The sequence below is a fragment of the Gobius niger genome (genome assembly GCF_951799975.1).
Source record: "Gobius niger genome assembly, chromosome: 21".
Classification (NCBI taxonomy): domain Eukaryota; kingdom Metazoa; phylum Chordata; class Actinopteri; order Gobiiformes; family Gobiidae; genus Gobius; species Gobius niger.
This window is the reverse complement of record NC_136872.1, coordinates 11,961,165-11,982,164: the sequence shown is the minus strand read 5'-3', so window position 1 is coordinate 11,982,164 and position 21,000 is coordinate 11,961,165. Positions and strand designations below refer to the sequence as shown.

At 41.7% G+C, this 21,000-nt stretch overlaps 2 protein-coding genes across 3 annotated transcripts in view; both read left to right on the top strand.

Annotated features, from left to right (window-relative positions):
- The window catches only part of LOC306980852 (regulator of G-protein signaling 12-like), a 34,050-nt gene extending 28,210 nt beyond the window's left edge, over positions 1-5,840 (top strand). For both annotated transcript variants that reach the window (XM_079580361.1, XM_079580362.1), the window contains exon 16: positions 5,106-5,840. In XM_079580361.1, coding sequence (XP_079436487.1) covers positions 5,106-5,389 — 284 coding nt within the window. In that variant the 3' untranslated portion in view covers positions 5,390-5,840. The remainder of the gene's footprint in view (positions 1-5,105) is intronic.
- A 1,794-nt stretch (positions 5,841-7,634) lies between these two features.
- hgfac (HGF activator) lies at positions 7,635-20,672 on the top strand. Its single transcript, XM_079580511.1, has 14 exons — positions 7,635-7,925; positions 7,997-8,039; positions 9,335-9,428; positions 10,332-10,405; positions 10,471-10,611; positions 11,374-11,505; positions 12,242-12,352; positions 12,695-12,869; positions 14,259-14,356; positions 17,053-17,302; positions 17,919-18,058; positions 18,322-18,462; positions 19,200-19,342; positions 20,423-20,672. The coding sequence occupies exons 1-14, from the start codon at positions 7,875-7,877 to the stop codon at positions 20,591-20,593; spliced, it is 1,764 nt and encodes a 587-aa protein (XP_079436637.1). The 5' UTR covers positions 7,635-7,874; the 3' UTR covers positions 20,594-20,672.
- Positions 20,673-21,000: the final 328 nt, after the last annotated feature.

The window sequence follows — 21,000 nt, the reverse complement described above, 5'->3', positions numbered from 1 at the left end:
AATTCAGCAAAAAAGCCACAGAAGAGCAACAAAAAAAGTGGCAATAATGAGATGAGGAAAAAAACAACGTGGAAAAGTGACAGCAACAATGCAAGGAAAAAGATCTGTTTTGATCAGTTTTCTAGTTCTTAGCTTTCAAATGAGGTGTATAGCCTGTAAGCTCAAGAAGCTTTTAGATTTGGGCAAAGCCGAACTAGTGAAAATGCACTCGGTTAAGGCACATATTTTGTTTAAATCGATTTGGACGTGCTATGCTGAAAAGGTTTAACAAAAAATATCACAAAAATAATGTAGTAACGTAGGTTTTTTCTCATATCGTGCTGCCTTAGTAGAAAGTGTGTGTTTTATTTCCCAGCTACTTTGAGCCTTAGACAGTATGTGCCCTTGCCATTACAATATCCAGTCTATCCTCTGACTAAAAATCCATTGGTAATTCAGATTCAACAAGTCACCTATATCCACATTTGTGAACAGGTGGAGGATGCCCAAGAGTCCAGGAATCCACATTAAATATTAACACGTTTTTGTTTGGGTTGTTCCTTTCTCTAAACTTGTGTAAGTCCTATGTTAAAAAAAAAAAAGAGAGAAAGAAAAAAACCCAAACGAACCCACGCAAGACGATGCTGAGTAAAATCTGGAACACCCCGGCTCTTCTGGTTGCTAAGTGCATTAGGCTGATTCTTCCCACCACCGGGCGCCATGGAAACCTTATCCTCCGAGTTGACTGAGATAGAAACTGTCACTACTGCTTCTCATCTATCCAAACCACCAAACCTCACCCCATCCTTTATCTTCTCCCTCTTTCTGTCTGCGTCCTCCCGAAATAGAAACGAATAAAAGAAGGAGAGGAGGGGAGAAGAAGTGATTCAGTGGGGCTGTATTTTTGATCACCACCTTTGCTCAAGAACGAGAAGTGAATATGCAACAAAAAGTTAACACGCCTCCTCCTCCTCCTCCTCCTCCTCCTCCTCCAAGTCTTATTAAAGTTGTTACAGCAGAAGTGGAGACGCGGCTAATGGAGAGCTTGGTTTTTTATCGCGCGCTCCAGTCCCGACATGCAAAAAAGAAGCGCGCAATTGCGTTTCTAATTTTGGCCAGTGTCAATCTTTCCCTCCGCGTGTCATCCCACATTTAACTAACGCCCTCTGCTGGGAAGTGAGCGTACTGCTTCACAGCCCGAAAACCAATTAAATGCATTTTTAATTTAAATAAAATACTGTTGTTTTTGCGTTAACCTGAAGTAATTAGTTTTGCTGTTTTGTTAATAATTAAAAAAAAAAAAAGGTTAAAGCAACATCACCATGGAGACGAGCACGTGATGTCCCGTTGACGCATATGTTTTTGAAGTATTTTTCTGAACCCATAATGATATTCATGCCTGTGTTTTTTTTTCTTTTTCTTTTTTTCCCCCCCCTGGGTTAAACCTACAACAGTGTGGCTTTAATTGCATTTTCTTGCCACTTTTTGTGCTGCTTTGCTCCGGCGTTTCTTGTCCAACTGCATTTATTTGGCAGATTAGGCGCAAATGAGCTCCTGATTAAGGCTGTGCAAATTAAAAGCGTGGCAGACGCGGAGAGCAGGTCCAAATGGAAGAGGACCGAGACCGGGAGAGAGACACACACTCACGCGCGCGCACACACACGAGCGTTTTAATCACGTTTGTAATCAGTCCTCAGCTCCTCTGGTTAATGATTGAATTAAAAAGGCCCCGCTGTTTTAGCCTGATAAACCACACCCACCTTCTTTCTGCACGAAAGAAGGTGGGTCTGGCCACGCACGGTAGACAAGTTGTTATTGGCGGCTAAGGCCGAGCCGAACCAATCACGACCGTCACAGAGAAATGAGAAGGTTACGTCACTCGCTGCACCTCTATGTTTTTAGTTCAATTAACGCTAACATCAGCCACAACTAATCATTGGATGAAGTAGTCGAGGATTTTGCCTCGCGGTCTCCGCGTGAGTTAATATTCACTTCATATTTGTTTAATTGGACACAGCTGTCGTCACGTCCGCTAATCGCTAATTGGTTTATTTCACTGACAATCTGTGCGCGTTAGGCCCGCCCCTTCAAACTGCTCCAATTGCTCCGTGACCAGACTAACTCCCTGCATGGAATGGACAGGGAAGTGTATGGCAGAGCCAGGCAACCGCTGTTTGTTCGCAGTGAGGATGCGGTTGACCACTAGGGGGAGACATAATACAGTCTACTGACATGACATTCACATCATGCTGGCTTTATTTTCGGGTTTATATAAACAGAGGTAGGTTAACGTCAGGGCAGACTGTGCGTTCGCCAAAAATATTTACGTAAGACATGCAATAATTAAAGGTTTCATTAAATTAAAACGGACTTAATTTGCATATTACATGACGCTTTTGTGACTAATTACTCACAGTGAAAAGTGACCAAATGTTTTTACTCGAGTAAGAGTATCTCAAATCATGTTGCTCAAGTAGAAGTAAAGAGTATTGCATGATGAAATAACTCCAACTACAGTGAGTTACTTCAAAGAGTTACTCGAGTACATAGCTTATAGTTAACAGAGAACTCTCCCAGCTTCTGGCAATTATCATGTCTTTCACTTGCTTTATCATGCAGTACTTATACTCATATTATATTTATACTATAGTAAATATTCTGACCACTATTCCCAGTATGAGTTGATCTAAATCGATACATGACAGTTTTATTGTGACAGTGACAGCTTGTGTTTCTTGGACTGTGCCTTAAAGCTGCATTATGCAACTTTTTTTACGTGGGAAAAAAAAGTGATATTTGTGCGTATTTGACCTTGTAGTGACCCAGTGGCTGTATGTGTGGTCAGCATGGCGCCTTTACTTTCCATCACAGCGCTCTCAAGGAAGCTCCAGGATCAATTGTTTGGGAGGTTTTCACTGCGGACGGACCCTCTCACCCGAAAACCTACAAAACAAGTGATCCTGGGGCGTTGTAGAGACCACCGTGATCAAAAGTAAAAGCGTCATGCGGACCACTCATACAGCCACTGGGTCACTACAAGGTCAAAAACGCACAAATATCAACTTTTTTTCCCGCATTAAAAGTTGCATAATGCACCTTTAAGACATACTACCTTGAGCTAGCTTTTGTAGTATGTTCTTAAAATATAAATAACTGTTTTCACACACAGTCAACATAAATCCTTCTTCAAATAGCAGTTTTCCCAGTAACTCTACTCTCACTTAAATGGCTATCTTTTGCTTCTTTACCCAGTACCCTGCATACTACACTTTGCATAATTCCTTTTATTCTATTTATATCAGACAAATTTCTGTTTATTGATAGCAAGGAGCTTCCTTTCCACTTACCCTTGAGTTTCGTTGAAAGCCGACAAGATTAAAGGCCCTCTGGTAAGCTAAATGCAGTCTTATCTTATAAATAACTGCACGGTTCAAACCCCTTTGAGTGGCTTCACCTGTGGCCATTTTCTTTGCCGTCGTCTTTGTTGTGTGCCTTTGCTGAACTCGAGCCAGTCTTATCATCCATCTGGCAGTGAGGGGATCGCTCGGTGCATGCAGATCTTTGGCAGGGAACCTCAGCAAAAAAGCAAATCTGTTCCAGTCTGGCTGCGGCATGTTTAATAGACATTTCTGTTGACTCGAGGAGAGCTGTGTCCACAAAGGGAAAGAGACCTGCCAAGTGAAGCTGTAGAGATAAATGAAAGAAAGGCTTGGTTTAAACTTCCATCCTCGTCTGGTGGATATGTGTAGTTGATGTGTAGCCCCTTGTTGCTTGCTGATACTATTATCTTTTGTGTTTTGGGTTGGCTCACTGGGTTTGAGCGTTTACACTCCCAGTTTGATGCAGTGAAACTTACGGCACTGACTGTCTTCTCGTATAAATACTGCGCAATCCCCGACCTCTGTGTTCAAATTCTGACTTTTATATGATCTCTGTTTTGCTTCAGACTATATCCGCTGTCAAAACAAGATCCAGGCCTTGCAGCTGAAGTCCATACACAACCGTAATACTGTTTGAAGTCCTCCTGACACTGGAGCCCGGTGCTGTTCGGTGACATTTCGTTGGGTCTGCGAGGGGTCAGCTGTTGGGCCTCACTGACTGTGTTTACGTCTTCCTGTGAACAGCAGTGAATCATTCTGTGGAGTGTGTGGCAGCGCGGTGCGTTCGAGTGCTTGGTTTTGAGTCACCGGGCCTCTGCGTTGTTTAGAGTCGGCCGGGCCGTGGAGTTCAGTGGATGCAGCGTGTTGGTCCAGAGAAATGTTCAGCTCTCTTTTATTAAATTCAATGTCAGATTTTTTCATTATGTTGTAATGTGGATTAGTCCTTGGAGCAAAAAGACTATCACTAAATATCAAATATATAGTATATGCACACAATAGGGAGGGAATGGGAAAGTTCAGCTTCCTCGCATCCATTTAATAAAGAAATAAAAAGTGGAGCGAAGTCTTGGTGACAATGAGGAGACAGTGATACAACAAATGACAAGGCTACGATTTTCTTATTTAGTCACAGAGCTTTATGTGTGACTTTGCAGACGAGTTGCATCATAGTTTTCACAAACTGTCTCTTATGTAACGTTCAAATTGTCCACAAGAAGTCATTGCCAGTGCTACACCCACACAAAGCATTTTCACGTTGAACACTGACTGGTCAAGATCCAGCTAAGGCCAAGTTGGTTCAGGATAGAAACATAAACAACTCAAACATAGTATTTCCTATTCCCTGTAGAGTTATGTTATACTCTGAGTGAGTGACAAGCCAACTGAACCAATCACAGTGAAGTGTGAACTTTCAGAAGCAGCCTTGGTCCTTCTTCACTTGAACCATAATCTATGTGCTCTAAGAAAATGTCTTTTTGTTGCTTCACATGCTGGTCCATCTGCTGAAGTTTGTCTTGCTCAGAGAAACCCAGTAAAAGCATTACATTTAACAAGCCCTGTTGACGCATGGAGTTGCCTTGTGTACGATAAAGTTGCCTTGCCATGAAAGGACTTTGTTTCTGTGGTCATATATGGGGAGTGCGATTCGTTCTCCACTATGACGCCTTTCGTTGAGGGTTATAATGTGTCGATATATAAAATGAGTAGGACCTTGTTAATAATTCCCTGTCTCTTTTCCGTGCACAGACTGTAACCTAACCTCAAACTCCAAGCCGCCTGTGGTCAAAGTGGACAGCCCCCAGGCCGCTCAGGAAGTGATGGACGTGGAGAGCGTTCACCTGGAGGAGGGCGCAGCCACCGAGGCGTCCCAGGGCGAGGACTCGGAGCTGAGCCTGAGCTTCCAGGGCTACGTGGCCGAGCTGCGCCAGTGCCAGAGCAAAATGAGGGGCGCCCAGTTGCCCCAGAATGGCCGTAACCCGCCGGAGGGACAGGACTGCCAGACAGAACTGTACAAAGCCACAATCGTCTAAAGGGGAAAAAACTACTGTTGCACTTTCTATGAAGCCTACGGCACTGTCTTCTACTCCTAACTATGGGCTGCATGTAAAGAAACAAACTTTTCCACTCCAAAAATGAATATTATATTAGAGTATTTGGTCCTGTATATTTGTTACAGATTATGGTGTTGATTTTTAGTACTTGTTGTAATTGGGGGACTGTAATGTTCTGTTTTGATATTGTTTAGTAATTGCTATGAGCCACGAAAAAAAAAAAAAAAGGACAACCATCGAAAGAAGCTTGAAATTTGTGTTTGGCATTTTTTGCTTTCAATAGATTTTTCGATAAGGCATGCTTTATAAACATTCATAAACCAGTGTGTTATCTTTATAGAGCATGCCTTACAACATAATGGTACTAATTCTTCTTCTTTATGTGTTGAAACTTCAGATTTTACATTCTCTTGCTATTTTATATGTTTTATGGTTAAATGCTGGTACTTTTGTTGCCTGTACTTCCCGTTTCTGTGGTTTTCAGGTCGTTCAAAATGTCATTAATAAAAGAGCTTCAGTGGTTGTAACTTATGTCATGTGTTTTGTTAACCTTGAATTCACCTTTAACACATTGCCTTCATGGGACCACATTCTTTTAAAGTGGGTTAGTATTGCCAATAATTAACAGTATGCTTTAGTTGCTGTTACTTTATGTGCAGGTCTGTTGTTGCCATGTGCTCCTGGTATTTTTAGCAGCAGCACGTCTGAAGAAGGATTATTACAGCTGGGGAAAATTAGAGGTTAGATTAAGGGTTTGTCTTGACACAGCATGTCACTGCTGGAATGCTGACAACTTTCAGCCCTTGTGGTGGTGAACCAGGAGCCTACAATTACACCTACTCTGTGGAGGAATACTGCAGATCAGTGGAGCCAATTTCCACATCACTTATTTGTCTCTAATCTATTAGGCGAAGGCTCAGGTAAGTCGGTAAACCTGTGCACCTGTTTTGATTACTTTTTTGGCCGCAAAGCGTGCGACTGAAACAGACAAAAAAGCTCCTCAATCCCCATGCTCTTGGTATTTCACAACACAGTCAGCACCAAGTGGGTTATTAGATTATTCACTAACTAAGCACATTTTCTCCAGTTTGACTTCAACCAAAACTAAAGGCGTCTTGAAAAAAGTGTCAAACTAGCAACAAAAAAGGATGAAAAAGGACACAAAAACTCAACAAAAAGTGTCGGATATGCAATAAATACAGCCACAAACAACAACAGAAACGCAACAAAATAGCTACAAAAAGTGATAAAATAAATGACAAAGTGACCAAAATATGATGAAAAAGTGAGAAAAACAGAAAAATGTGACAAAAAGTGACAAAAAATGATTACAAAAAATGTCAAAAATAGACAAAAAAAGATGAAAAAATGACAAAAAAGTGATGGAAAAATGACAAAAAATTGACATAACTTTGACCAAAAAAATATGAAAAAAGGACCAAAAATTGATATAAAAGTGATGGAAAAATGACCAAAAATTGACAAAAAGGTGATGAAAAAAGAGCACAAAATGGACAAAAATAGATGAAAAAATTACAAAAAAGTGATGGAAAAATGACCAAAAATTGACATAACTTTGACAAAAACAAATATGAAAAAAGGACCAAAAATTGACATAAAAGTGATGGAAAAATGACAAAAAAATGACAAAAAAAGTGATGAAAAAAGGGCAAAAAATTGACAAAAAAGTGATGAAAAATTACCAAAAAAATTCCAAAAATTTGACAAAAAATGTAGAAAAAAAGTCTGGATCAATTTTGTAGATCTTCGCTTTCAAATGAGGCGTTACACTGGCCTATAACCTTTCAGATTTGGGAAAAGCTGTACTGGATTAAATGCACTTGGTTAAGGCGGGGGTTAAGAGGTCAATGAATTGGTCAAAAGAGAGGGTCAACTCTAAGCACAGTGAGAATTGTCGTGGGTTACGTTATATAGATCTATCAAACAAACCATAAAACCCCCTCATAGGGCCTTATCCAGGAGGCCAATTAAGATTAAAATGAAGTAACAAACTTTTAATCAATCACAGACCTGGGCTACATTTTCCATTACTAGAAATCCTAAGATCAGTGTTTATGTTCTTTGACCATGACTCCATCCAGACGGGGGCTCAGGCAGGGATGTCCCGCCTCCACTTTGGGGAAACTCTCCTCCTGCTGTGATCATGGCTCTGATCGCTGCTGTGATCCATCGAGGAAAGGTGCAGAGGGAGAGAGAGGAGGGGGGGATCCAGTTAAAGATGCCGTCAGCGGCGCAGACCAGCCTAAATGACGCAGCCAGTTTACACAATAGCGCTTCATATTGTGCGGGACAGGATCAAACTTGCAGCGTTTCCCACGTTTCCCATGACCACGCGCCGGCTGAGCACGCTCCAACTCACAGATATAACGTGACACAGACGTAAAGACCGCTCCGGCGAAGAAGAAGCGCCCTCTGAGCCCCGACGCAAGGTGCGAGAATAATAATGCTCCTCCACGCAACGCTTCTGCTGTTTTACCTTTGCAATGCGCACACGGTAAGTTCCTGGATTCACTTTCGCCTGACTCATGATAACAGTTGACTCAGATTTCACTGTGTTGTCCTTAGCATTTGTTGGCATCAAGTTCAAAAGAGCCGCTCAGTCCAAAAGGTAAGTAGTACAGGCCTATTTTGCCCCCGTCCTATGGCCTTGGCAAACATGTGCGCCGGGCTCTAAATCGTATACACATTCTTTGCAAGCATTGTGGACTTTTACACATTTCAATGCTATAAAAAATGAAAATAGAGCTTCACGATATGAAAAAAATGCGATATTTGATGATTGTCTTGAATATTGCTATTATACTATGATTATTGCGATATTACTAAACCATTTCCTCACAGTAGCCAACATGGCATTGAATGTTAACCTCTTACAGCTTTAACTAAGTGCATTTTCTCAAGTTCAGCTTTACCCAAATCTAAAAGGTTACAGCCTACAGCCATTTGAAAGCTAAGACCTACAGTACAAGACGGATCTAAGCCGGTTGTTTTCCTTGCATTGTTGCCGTCACCCTTTTCACCTTCTTTATTTTTCCATCTAATTTTTGTCACTTTTTGTTCGAGTTTTTGTCACTTTTTGGTTTGAGTTTTTGTTACTTTTTTTGAGTTTGTGTCACTTTTTTGTTTAAGTTTTTGTCACTTTTTTGTTTAAGTTTGTGTTACTTTTTTTTTTGAGTTTGTGTCACTTTTTTGTTTAAGTTTTTGTCACTTTTTTGTTTTAGTTTTTGTCACATTTTTGTTGAGTCTTTGTCACTTTTTAGTTTGAGTTTTTGTCACTTTTTTGAGTTTGTGTTACTTTTTGGTTTAAGTTTTTGTCACTTTTTTGTTTGAGTTCTTGTCATTTTTTTGTTGAGTTTTTGTCACTTTTTTGTTTGAGTTTTTGTCACTTTTTTGTTGAGTCTTTGTCACTTTTTGATTGAGTTTTTGTCACTTTTTTGAGTTTGTGTAACTTTTTTGTTTAAGTTTTTGTCACTTTTTTGTTTGAGTTCTTGTCATTTTTTTGTTGAGTTTTTGTCACTTTTTTGTTTGAGTTTTTGTCACTTTTTTGTTGAGTCTTTGTCACTTTTTGATTGAGTTTTTGTCACTTTTTTATTTGTTTTGTCAAGATGCTTGTAGATTTGGGTAAAGCCAAACTGGTTTAGGTGAAGGTTGAGAGGTTAACAGAAATGGATCATGACTAAAACGGCACTTTTTCATCACGTCACCATGTGTTTTTGTTTTTGGCTGCGTTGACAAAAACAAAAGCAATAAAAGCAAATATGACGAAAGACCTCATAGATTTGAGCATAGCATAGTTTTGGCTTCTTGAGATGTGGATATCACCTTACATTGCAGTCACAACAATTTCCCGATATGTTGCGTGTGACCCCGTCTTTAAAAACTGTATTTGCTGTGTTGTGCCAGTTTTCACCAAGACTGGGAAAGAGTGCAAATTTCCGTTCCGCCAGGGAGGACGGATTCATCACCAATGCATCACGGTCCTTTCCTCAAAGCCATGGTGAGTCCCATCTGCACTTTGTCTGGGTTTACTGTCCCAAAACGTACACAGGCTGCCACTAATTGTGCGTAATCTCCCTGGCTCACTACTGCAGTCATTACGGACTTACGGAGGAAACAGGTTTGTTCACTGATGCATTGTTGTTTTTTTTATGTCACGCTGTCTGCTCATCTGTGGACAGTCAGGACAGGAAATTGACTACACAGAAGTCTGAGGCTGAGCGTGCGGCTTTGAGTGTGTGACGTATTAGGGAAAAACCACAAAGCTGTATGTCTTTACTACCTCTATATAAATATTTACATTCGGAAACATGGCCAAAAATAGCTTGTGAAAACATGACGGGGAGCTGATGTATGTGTCAACAAAGTAACTAGGTGTGTAGCAATACGTGACTTCTATTCTTCTTGGTGCCGCTTGAACATTGGCTTCAGATGATGGACCTTTTTAAGTAAGATTTATGCAACACAAGTGATTGGCACATCTTCACACAGTTCCCGAATGACACAATGTTGGGCTTCTCAAAAATATCACGAGTTTCTAGTTTGATGGCAGTGTTGGGTTCATCTGTCAGATCGTGGTTCTTCTTTTCTGCGTCCAGGAATTTGTTTTTATGGCATTTTTAATAAGGAGTTGATGGATGAGTTGCAAATGGAAGATACATTCGTTTGGAAGCTGAAGCAGTGTGACATAGGGCCAATGATACACCTACACGCACTCACAGAAAAACAGCCCTGGATGTCAGTGGAGGTTTGAGGCATGAGATCATTGTCACGTAGGTCACATTGCAGAGGCTGAGAGAGTGCGAGCGGTGCCAGCGTTACTCAGAAACGACCCAAATGTACTTCACCGAAACCATCTCTCTCGGTCTTCTCTAATTAACGATTCTATGCTTTATTTGTGCAGGTGCTCTCTGACTCATAATTTTGATCGGGACCGGAAATATGGCTTCTGCGAGGAAGAGAAACAACAACCAGGCGGTAACTACGGCGCATCAATCATCAAGAAGTGTCGGAAATGGCTTGATCTTGTTTTATTTTCACAGTTGTTGTCCATAATTCAAGAAGAACTCTGGACCCGTGTCTGTCCGGCCCGTGTCAGAACGGTGGGATCTGTTCTGCGATCCCGAGCTACTCGTTCGAGTGCTCCTGTCCCGAGAGCCACAGCGGCACATTGTGTGAGCAGAGTGGGTATAGCCTTCATTTGTTGCATCTGCATACAGTACATTATGGTTCAATGGGTAGAACTTCTTAGACTGTGGGACATAATTCGGTTCAGACCCCTTTTCCACTGCGCAAAGTTGTGTTTTTGTAAGTTTACGACAATCTGTCTGCCACATGCATTTCAGAATCTGTTTAGCAATTTTACATAATTAAAATCATATTAAGTCGTGAAATAAGTTTAGCTGTAAATCTGTCAAGTTCTAGATTTCTTTGTGAAGACATAAGGATGAGAGCAACGTTTGTTTGGCCTTGACATCATCCGACTTATCGGCTGGTCTTCTTTACAAAAGAAGTGTAATCATTAATGTTCCGAAGAGGACAAAATGAACATCATGCACCTTATCTGCATTTAACCTAGGAGTGCGATAGCCGAGACTTTACGCTTTTTCAAGCAGAAAGTGCTGGCACGCTTAGCAAATATGTCACTGAATGAATTTTGGCTCTGGCAGCTGGCCCACCAGTGAAGAAACACTGCTTTCTATTACTGCATTATGGAAACAAACAAGAATAGCCTAGAACAGCCCAACAGATTATGTTTCATCACTAATTGACGTTTAAAATGGGAAACATAAATCTCTGCATTGTGTTTTTCCACTAAATCCATGGCTTTGATTTGAAAAACCATTGTCATGTCATTTGTGCGGGTCCCACTGAGGTTTCCCTTCCCCTCTCCAGTTTCAAATCACTGTCTTTTATGTTTTTTTCTTTCTTTCTGCTCTTTTCAGAGAAGTGCTACGAAACCGTACACCTGCGCTATTATGGCGACGGAGAGACTTGGGGCCGAATTCACCTTCGTAACGTGGAGCAGTGTTCATGTGCGGCGGGGGAAATCACGTGTGAAAGGGCGCACTACACAAGTACGTTAACTGTTGCTTTTCTATCACGTCGCAACATCTGTCTTCTTTTAATATCAGAAAGAGCCGGCACTGTGTAAAAGCATTTACAAGGCCAATAGAGAACGCAAAGTGGAGTGAGCTTAACAAAGGCTACGACTTTAATCACTTTTTTCCTTTATCATGCCTCACAAACTCTAAATACCAGATCTCCTCCTCTTAACAGTCCAGCATCACCGTACAGTGAGATCAGGCCCAACCCTCGCTTTGATCACTGCTCCATAGTTACAGGAGTAACATGCTTTGGAAGAAAAGCCCTATTAAGTGAGTCATGTTGACTCAGAAAAGTGTTGAGGACACACCTTACGGGACCTGAAGGGGTTCGACTGAGGGATGTTCCCTGGTGTTTTACACGACTTTGGTTTTGGCGGTTCCACGCTGCGTAGTTTTGTGCCACGGTGAAGTGGGTATTTGAGGAGGGCCTTTCTAAACGCAGCCAGAGCTTCAACTCTCCTGATGCCAATAAGTCAACAAGAACAACACAATGAACCTTTCACACATGCTTGAAATGAAAGATTAAGTCACATAATCCCTGCTTAGTGTGTAGTGTAGTGCAGGGACTAAATATATCTGCAAGATTCTGTCATGTTTAAACATATCTTTTTACCTAATGCCTCAACAAATACAACTAGTATTACAACTGAACTAATTGTGTTATGGTTGAATATTGGAAATAACTTGTCTTTGTTTTGTGTTTCAGCGTGTCGTTCCAATCCCTGTCAGAATGATGGATTGTGTCGATTGATCACCTCCACTGGAAAAGAGGTGTGCTACTGTAGAATGGGATACAGCGGGCCAGACTGCAGCTTGGGTCAGTATATATTGATTTTATTTGATACGTTTTGAGTGATTAATGGTTGCATCACTTTGGAAATGCATCCACGGCGTGCCCTCCAGTGGAGTGCCGCAACACTAACGCGGTTTGATCAACAAGTGAAGACATGAGCCTCTAAAGTTGTGCTTACACAGTGCAGCTGTGGTTGTTAACACAAACAGAAGAACAAGCTCTGACAGAGTCTAATGCGAAGGGAAAAAGTAATTACATTGCTATTCATCACTGCGAGGAAACTGCCTAATTTATTAGTTTACATCAGCGCCGTGCGGCTGGATGGAGAGTGACAGGTTGAAAAAAAATGCCCTGTGGTTTGTGCAGAGCCTCAGACTGAGTGCTACAGCGGCCGGGGCGCAGGCTACAGGGGGCTGGGGGGCACCGCTCAGTCTGGCGCCCGCTGTCTGCCCTGGGACTCAGACCTGCTGTACAACGAGCTGCATGTGGGCAACGTGGTCGCCTCGCCCCTCAGAGGCCTGGGAGGGCACGCGTACTGCAGGTTTGTGCTGACATCATGACCACTATTTCTGGATTCAGGCGGATTTCACTGCAAATAGCAAACAGAGAGGCCATATTTACATTTTAATATAGTGATGGTGCAAACAGAGGATCAATGAACATGGGTTAAGTTGTCGTCCAGATTTAATAATAATATGGGCCTGTTACTTTCAATGCTAAGTAAACAAATCCATTGCTTATCGATAGTGTTTTGTCCGCACTTTCAGTATGATTACACTATTTATAGCAATTTGAATAGGCTACACAATCAGGCCCGCCTTAATGTACCCATAGGCCCCGGGGCTTAAACAGAATTGTAGGCCCCCACTCGCCCTCAGCACAAACCCTAACCCTAACTCCTACCTATAACCCTAACCCTAAATCCCACAAAAACCCTAACCCTGCTATTCCTACTTGTATCCCTCTGGGCCAGGTAAGGCGGGCCTACTCCAGGTACACATAGGAGCACAGCGCAATCATCGCATACGGTTAGTCATGCCGAAACGTGAAGTGATTGACATGAAAATCAACAAATCACCTTTTCTTTCCTTTTTTTTCTTAATTCTGATAGGCCCTTGACTATGGTAGGCCCCTGGGCTCCAGCCCCTGCTAGCCCATTGGTTAAGGTGTCTCTGTACACAATAGCCTTTGCTTATGATAGCTCTAAAATCTCTCTTTAAATGGATGTAACAGTCTTCTCGCATATCTGAGTTGCTTACATTCGACCGACTGTCACAAACAAACTGTGAACATCAAGAACATCAAGCTCCAGCTCAATCTCCCTGCCCCTTTTAACTCTTTTATCAGCAGCACGCGTTTGTCTCGGTCTTGTCCGCGTGAGTTTGTTTATATCTCGCCCGTGCGGACAATGTATCAAACATTCACAGTCAACGGCTTCAAACGCGAAGCGGCAGATCTCATTTGCGGCTCATCCATTTTAAACTTCTCACTGCGTGTATTTGTTATCTGTCCTTTTTTTCCTCCTGCTTCTTCAGTTTTTTTCCCGTGTTGCTATGGTGACATGCATCATAAAAGGACCCCAAAGTGAACGTCCCCAAACCTCCCAAACATAAAAGCGAAAGCCCATTTTCATTAGCACACTAAAACACCGCGGTAAAAGCAGAGGCTCAGGGACTTTGTATCTTCTTGCTTGAGATCGAGAACAATATTAAGCCACACATTATGATTATTTGTAATATGCAAGGGTATTTACTGTGCATTTTCTCCCCCAATAGAAAATATGTGTACTTGATTTTAGTATCACACTGCAACACATTAAAACAGTCTGGAAACTCTCGGACTCCACATTGCATATCCTTATTATGTAATATAATGTACCGGGTCATTCAAAGAGACCTGCTCCCCTGAGTTGGCTCTCCCCTCTGCACAGAAACCCAGACGGGGACAGGATGCCGTGGTGCTACACTCTCAGCGACGGCGCCATCTCCTGGGAGTACTGCAGCATCCCCTCCTGCCACCAGCCTGTGTGTGAGTGTGGAAAACAAATACTCTGCTTGGAGGGAGCGAGTGTAGACGGCGAGTTTGCCGAGGGGAACTGTCGACGAGAGTGGAGTGTGCGCCATCTGGTTCACATTCAGCCGCAGCTCGAGATTGAGATGTTTAAAGTGTCTCGATAGAGCAGCATATGGGCAGCACACTTTACCTTTGTATACCAGACGCGGAACAGAGTTGTCAGAGTTTTCATCTTAGAATGTGTTCTCAAGGTGTCATCTGTTTTTTGGCTCAGTTATATTTGACTTAAGGCTTAATTAGGCTGAAATTAAGTGAAAACTCTCAAGATAATTTTGTGGACTGATGCCAAATGAAAAAGGCTCTGGTAGAAATAAAATATGATCTTAATTTTGTACTGGACATACTGTAAATTTAGCCTTTTAACTCCCACCTGGACCGAGCACATTTTCTCCAGTTTGGCATTACCCAAATTTAAAGCTTCCTGAAAATAGTATCAAAATAGCAACAAATACGAGACGAAAATGAGGATGAAAATGCAAAAAAGAGCGACAGAATCAAGACCAAAATTGAGACCAAAAAAGTGACAAAAAAGTGATGAAAGAAATGACAAAAAGTGCTGAAAAAACGTCAAAAAAGAGACGGAAAAATGAGCTAAAAGTGACAAAAAAGTGACAAAAAATGTGACGAAAATGTGACGAAAAAGTGAAAAAAAACGTGACGAAAATGTGATGAAAATGTGTCAAAAAAAGTTTTAAAAAAAACTGAAAAAAGTGACGAAAATGTGACGAAAATGTGATGAAAAAGTGATGAAAATGTTACAAAAAAGAGACGAAAAAGTGAAAAAAATGTGACGAAAAAGTGATGGAAATGTAACAAAAAAGCCACAAAACAGCAACATAAAAGTGGCAAAAAAGCGATAAAAAATGTAACATAGAAAAATGTAACAAAGATGCAACAAAAAAGCAATGGAAAAAAATTCAAAAAAGTGACAATAACACGAAGAAAAAGATCAGTTTGGATTCGTTTTATAGGTCTTAGCTGAGGCGTTGCACTTGCCGGTCGACTGTGACCTTTTAGAAGCTGAACTGGGTGAAGCTGAACTGGAGAAAACGCACTTGGTGAAGGCGGGGGTTAAGAGGTTAAGGGAATAAATTGACACATGTTCTATTCTAAAACTAGACAATTTTTTTCTAAAACTAAACTACATTTCATCAAAGACACTGCTCCATTACTGTCCACTTCTTGCACGTAGAGTTGCACTATGAAGTAACACAATCCGATTCCTATCTTGCAATTGTAAAATTCTTCCCTCAGCATCAAGTCTGTGTTTTTTTCCGTTCAACTTCTGCCTTTTAGCCTTTCTACAGCTGACAAAGCAAATGCTTGTGCCATTTTGTTGCACCGAATAAGCATTCTCAAGTTTTTCACACTGTTTTGACCACGCTTTGTTTAAGCTTCACTAAAGTATACAAGAGCCTGCTCACAACAACTTTTACTTTTGATGACAAGTTTGTGAGCGAACGCCAAAAACAGAAAGAGACGCTTTTAGCTGAGTCACGCCTCAAAACTTGAACGAGATCTGGGTGATGGAGGCTTTTTCTGATTTTCTTTAAGGATCGTGGGCTTGATGAGATCACAGGAAGTAGGGGATGAGTCAGGCTAATTCAAATATGTCATGTCAGGTGCAGCCGAATGTAGGCGCAGGAAGTGGGCACAGCTGTGGTGAGGCCAGTGGTATGTATGCGCCCAGCTCACGGGCCGCTCCATCTGCCGCTTCCTCAACAACATAAGATGATGCGCCTCAACCACAACTTTATCATAGTATAAAGGGGCGCGTGTTTACTCTTACAGGGAAGAATCAGCCAGGAGGAAATGTTCAATTAAGATATTCAGAAAACTGTGAAGCAGAGCGGGACGATATGATGATATAAAATTGAATTAGTTTTATACAGTGGGAGGAAATACACCGTTTGGAATTTATTACATTTCTACCTAAATTGCTCATAAAATGTGGTCTGCTCTTTATTAAAATCAGAAGAATTAGTAAACAGTGTCTGCTTAAGCTAATACCACCCAAACAATCACATTTCATCATATTTGTATTGGCCATAACATGTCCAGTCCTCAATTCTGGAATCTGGGGACTGGACGGTCTGCAATCTTGGCCCGTCTGCTGAGGGATCCTTCGGCCCTGGGTCTCTATAGCCTGTCCGTCCATGGGAGTGGATCTCTCCTTCTGTGGTTCTCCCCAAGGTTTCTCGACGGGGGACACCCGCGCCGCTCGTTGCCACCTGCTGCCGACACTTATTGACAATTATGTTTGCCTGGATACTACTGGATACTTTACATTGTCATTTTTATTGCTATGTTTTATTGCCTTAATGTTCGGTGCAGCCCTGTGAGGCAACTTCTGTTAATGATAATGGGCTCCACAGGAGGGTCAACCAGGGTGTACTCACTTATACCATGCTGTCCAGTGAATGTTTTCATGTTCTGGCTTGCAAAAATATGATAACATGTAATTGTTTGGGTGGTATTAGTTTAAGCAGACACTGTTTACTCATTTTAATAACAATCAGACCACATTTTATGAGCAATTTACGGTGTATTCACTTTTTCCTCCCACTGTTGGAGGATTCAATACAGCCCAATGCTCAAACACAGCCGTAGATATAGATGTGGGTCAATAACCCTTTTTCTTTCTCTTGCAGCTTCTTCACGAGGCATAACAATGATAATAAGGCATGTGGGAAATCAGCGCAACTCCAAAAAGGCCATGTGCGGGAAGAAGCACAAGAAGCGGCTGACGATCGCGAGGGGACGCATTATGGGGGGCATATCTGCGCTGCCCGGGACTCACCCATGGATGGTTGCCATTTACATCGGAAAGAGCGAGTTCTGCGCGGGGACTCTCATCTCCTCCTGCTGGGTCGTCTCCGCGGCGCACTGCTTTTTCCGCAAGTATGAGCAACACAAGACAACAGAGAGTTCGGAAAGTTTTCACAACTCTTTTAATTATTTCCATTTTATTATATAAGCTTGAGTGCAGATATGAAATAGTTGATAATGACAACAAAGGCGTTCTTCAGCCAGCTCTTTGCCTATTGCAGCAGAAGTATAGTTCACCTGGCATGCAGTTTAAAGACTTTGACCCCTTCAGCTTTATGAACATGCTAAATTTAGACAAGCATCCAGTACGAGGGAGACCTAAAAGCATGTCACGCACCCAGATGCTCTTTACATAAGAATGCATACATTTCTCTGATGCCCATAAACAAGCATCTCTTCTGTCATTGTTTAAGGTCAAAGAGCCCTATAGAGACGCTGCATAATGTAATCAGGCATAAATAGCAGACTGTTGAAAGAGCACAGACACAGAGTGGGAAATGGAAACAGTTTTGCTCTGGATCAGAAGTGCCCAAAAAGGAGCAAGAAACGTCGACCACGATTTTTTTGTATGATTACTATTATTGAGTTACTGCAATTTCCCTTGTGGATCAATGAAGTCTGTCTAGCTCTGAGATGTGTGTGCATTGTTAGTATAGTATATTGAGCTTCACCTTGTCCTCCCCCACAGCCCCCTGAAGTCCCAGATCCGATTGGTTTTGGGACAGCACAGGTTCAATGTGACGGATCCTAACACCAAAGTCTTTGGAGTGGAGCAGTACATCTTCCCCAAACAGTTCTCAGTGTTCAACCCCACGCTGCACGACATCGGTAATTACCAAACGCACACATCGCAGTGAGTCATATAAACTTGAAGACCTCTAGTCCACTTTGAGAAACCACAAAATCTCTCAAGACGGGGATCTGCGCGCACAGCTGTGCATCCGAACAGCTGTGGCCCCCACACCAACAGATGCACGCACCGACACACTCAGTCATAGAGCGCTGTGGTATTTTCATGGGCTATTGGAGTCCCGGAGTCTAGCACTTGTTATTTTAGACCTATTTATTTTTCATACTTCTGTTTGTGTCAGTTCTGATAAAGCTGAAGAAGCAGGATGGCCGTTGTGTGAGGAAGACCCAGTTCATTCGTCCGATCTGCCTCCCGGACAAAGGCATGACGTTTCCAAAGGACTACTGCTGCACCATCAGCGGCTGGGGACACATTCGAGAGAGTGAGTAATGTGACCGCATCATGTAAACTCAACCTTCAACCCACACATCGATTCAGAGATGTCTCTAAAACTCAACAAAGGACTGATTTGTTTGTTATTGAATCCAGTTAGACCATCTATACTGAGAAAGATAGGGTTGCCTTAGATTATTGATACGGGAACTCCTTTGTTTATATTTATACAATTTGATGATTATTAGGTAAAGGGTAGAGTGCTTTATGTGGCATTATATTATACATACAAGTGAAGTGATGTAGTTTATGTTGAAGGGTATTTCCTGAGCCTCATTTAGTGTAGGGGAAACCGCAGACAAGAGAACTTCCATATTGAAAGGCCCCGTCCGGTCTGGGATTCTAGTTGTGAGGCAAGAGTGCAAACCAATCAGTTGGCTGAGAGTAGCAGTGGAAATACGTGGATCTCATTCCCCTTTCATTTATTTATATATGGTTTATTTATGGTTTCTTTGGCCTGGATAGTGAACACACATGAGACTCATGCATGTAAACACGCCTCGCCAGATTGTTGCCATGGGCTAATTTCTATCCGTTGTCCCCCATGCACTCTCTCAAACATGCTTGTCTTCATCCTGGCCTATTGCCCGGGACCTTCTTGTGAAGATGTTCAATTTTAGCTTGTAAATATGTCTAAGATCTCCACAGTGAATAAATGCAGACTGTCTGTTTGAAACGCTCTCCTGAATGAGTGACGCATGAGGTAACAGACCTCTTTCTCCTCAGAGGCTGAGGCCTACTCCAGTCTACAGGAGGCCGGCGTCAGGCTGATCTCTCAAGAATCGTGCAGAAAACCAGACGTCTACGGAAACCACGTCACCTCCGACATGCTCTGTGCCGGGCTCAACGGCTGCGTGGACGCCTGCCAGGTAAGAAAACTGTCACCTAATTATACTATGCATTACTTACACTTAGGGCTGGGCAGTTCATCAAAATTTAATCGAAATCGCAATCTCTATACTTCACTCTCAATCATCGTCATGGGTCTTTATAATCGTCAGTTTTACAGCCATTCCTTTGGCAGAAACAGCTCCTCTTTTGGGGTTTGGATGAGACAATGGGAGATACTTGTGTGCTCAATGATACTGGAACATTTGTTTTTGTTTGAGCTGAGGTTTGTATAAAAGGTTGGTCTAAGTTCGTGAAACCGCTACATATTATTTATTTTTATTGTGCAAAAAAAAAAAGCCAGTCCAGCCCTTTTTAAAATACTAGTGGACTCCTTGACATTTAACATGCTTAAAATATTAGAAACTCAGCAATACAACAATAGCTGCATCATATCAGCAAGACATGACTTGGAGGCAAAGTGAGCACTGAAATGAGAAGCAACACAGAGAAACCCCACCTCAGGACTGATTACTCAAACAGACATGAATTTATCTGCATCGTGACAATTAGGAATTAACAATCAGCAGATTATTAGAGACACGCTGTTCTCCTAAACGTTGTACTCTGTTACTTAAAGTCCAGACGCTCTTATTTCTTACTGAGTGCCAGCTGACGCCACTTGAGACGACTGAGACAAGGTAAAAAGAGTTCTACTTCACGAGCGGCAGTGTATTCAATAAAGCCGACTAAAGGAAGAGAAAATGTGTGATGTACTTGAAACTTTGACTTTTTATATCTAGTTATGATGAAGTTTTCTGACTAAATAGACTCCAAATGCCTCTGTGGTTGCTGACCCTGTCCTATGACTAAGTGAGACTGGTATTATAAAGTTAATTGAGCGTCATTTAGGAAGTCTTAGGGATATTTACAGCCCACTCACTCTCTACTGCAGCAAACATTAGTGTTGAATGAAATGCCACGGTTAAGAGTTTACCTCTGGGGAAGGGTAAATCCTCATTACTCGCTCATGTTTAGTGTGACTCAGCTGTTTGTGCTTTGATCGGCGTGTGTGTAAGTTTATATGTGCAGACGGCATGCTCCTTTGTGGTTCTCCCCAGGGCGACTCCGGGGGGCCGCTGGCTTGTGCAAAGGGTGATGTCAGCTTCCTGTATGGGATCATCAGCTGGGGAGAGGGCTGTGGACGCACCAACAAACCCGGAGTCTACACTAAAGTGGTCAACTACCTGGACTGGATCAACTCAGTCATCGGACGCAAATCCAATTCTTGATGAATGGATTTATGAGAGACTCTAGCTTTTATGAAACTGTGTATTATATTGTTATTATACTGTATTTGTAATGTAACTTATCTTTTTATACTGTGAAAAATAAAGTTTGACTTATGACTAGAGACTAATTACTGTATGTACAAAGATAAATAAAGTGAAGTAGCTGGATTTAGTAATTAGTGAATATATGAATTTATTTTCTTTTAATTTGTGAATATATGAATTTATTTTCGTTAAATTAGTGAATATGTTAATTTATTTTCTTTTAATTAGTGAATATATTAATTTCTTTTTCAAATCAAAACAAATGAGTGGAAAAGGGGGGTCAAGTGAATTTTCTGTCTTCGACATGTGTAGTACTTTTTGTAGGGTAGCTACTCCTGCAAAATATGGTTTGGTTATGGCCG

Coding starts and splice junctions, on each gene's coding strand:
- hgfac (XM_079580511.1), top strand. CDS start 7,875: ATGCTCCTCCACGCAACGCTTCTGCTGTTTTACCTTTGCAATGCGCAC. Junction 12,870..14,258: donor GGAGGGCACGCGTACTGCAG/GTTTGTGCTGAC, acceptor CCCTCTGCACAG/AAACCCAGACGGGGACAGGA. Junction 18,059..18,321: donor CCCCACGCTGCACGACATCG/GTAATTACCAAA, acceptor TGTTTGTGTCAG/TTCTGATAAAGCTGAAGAAG.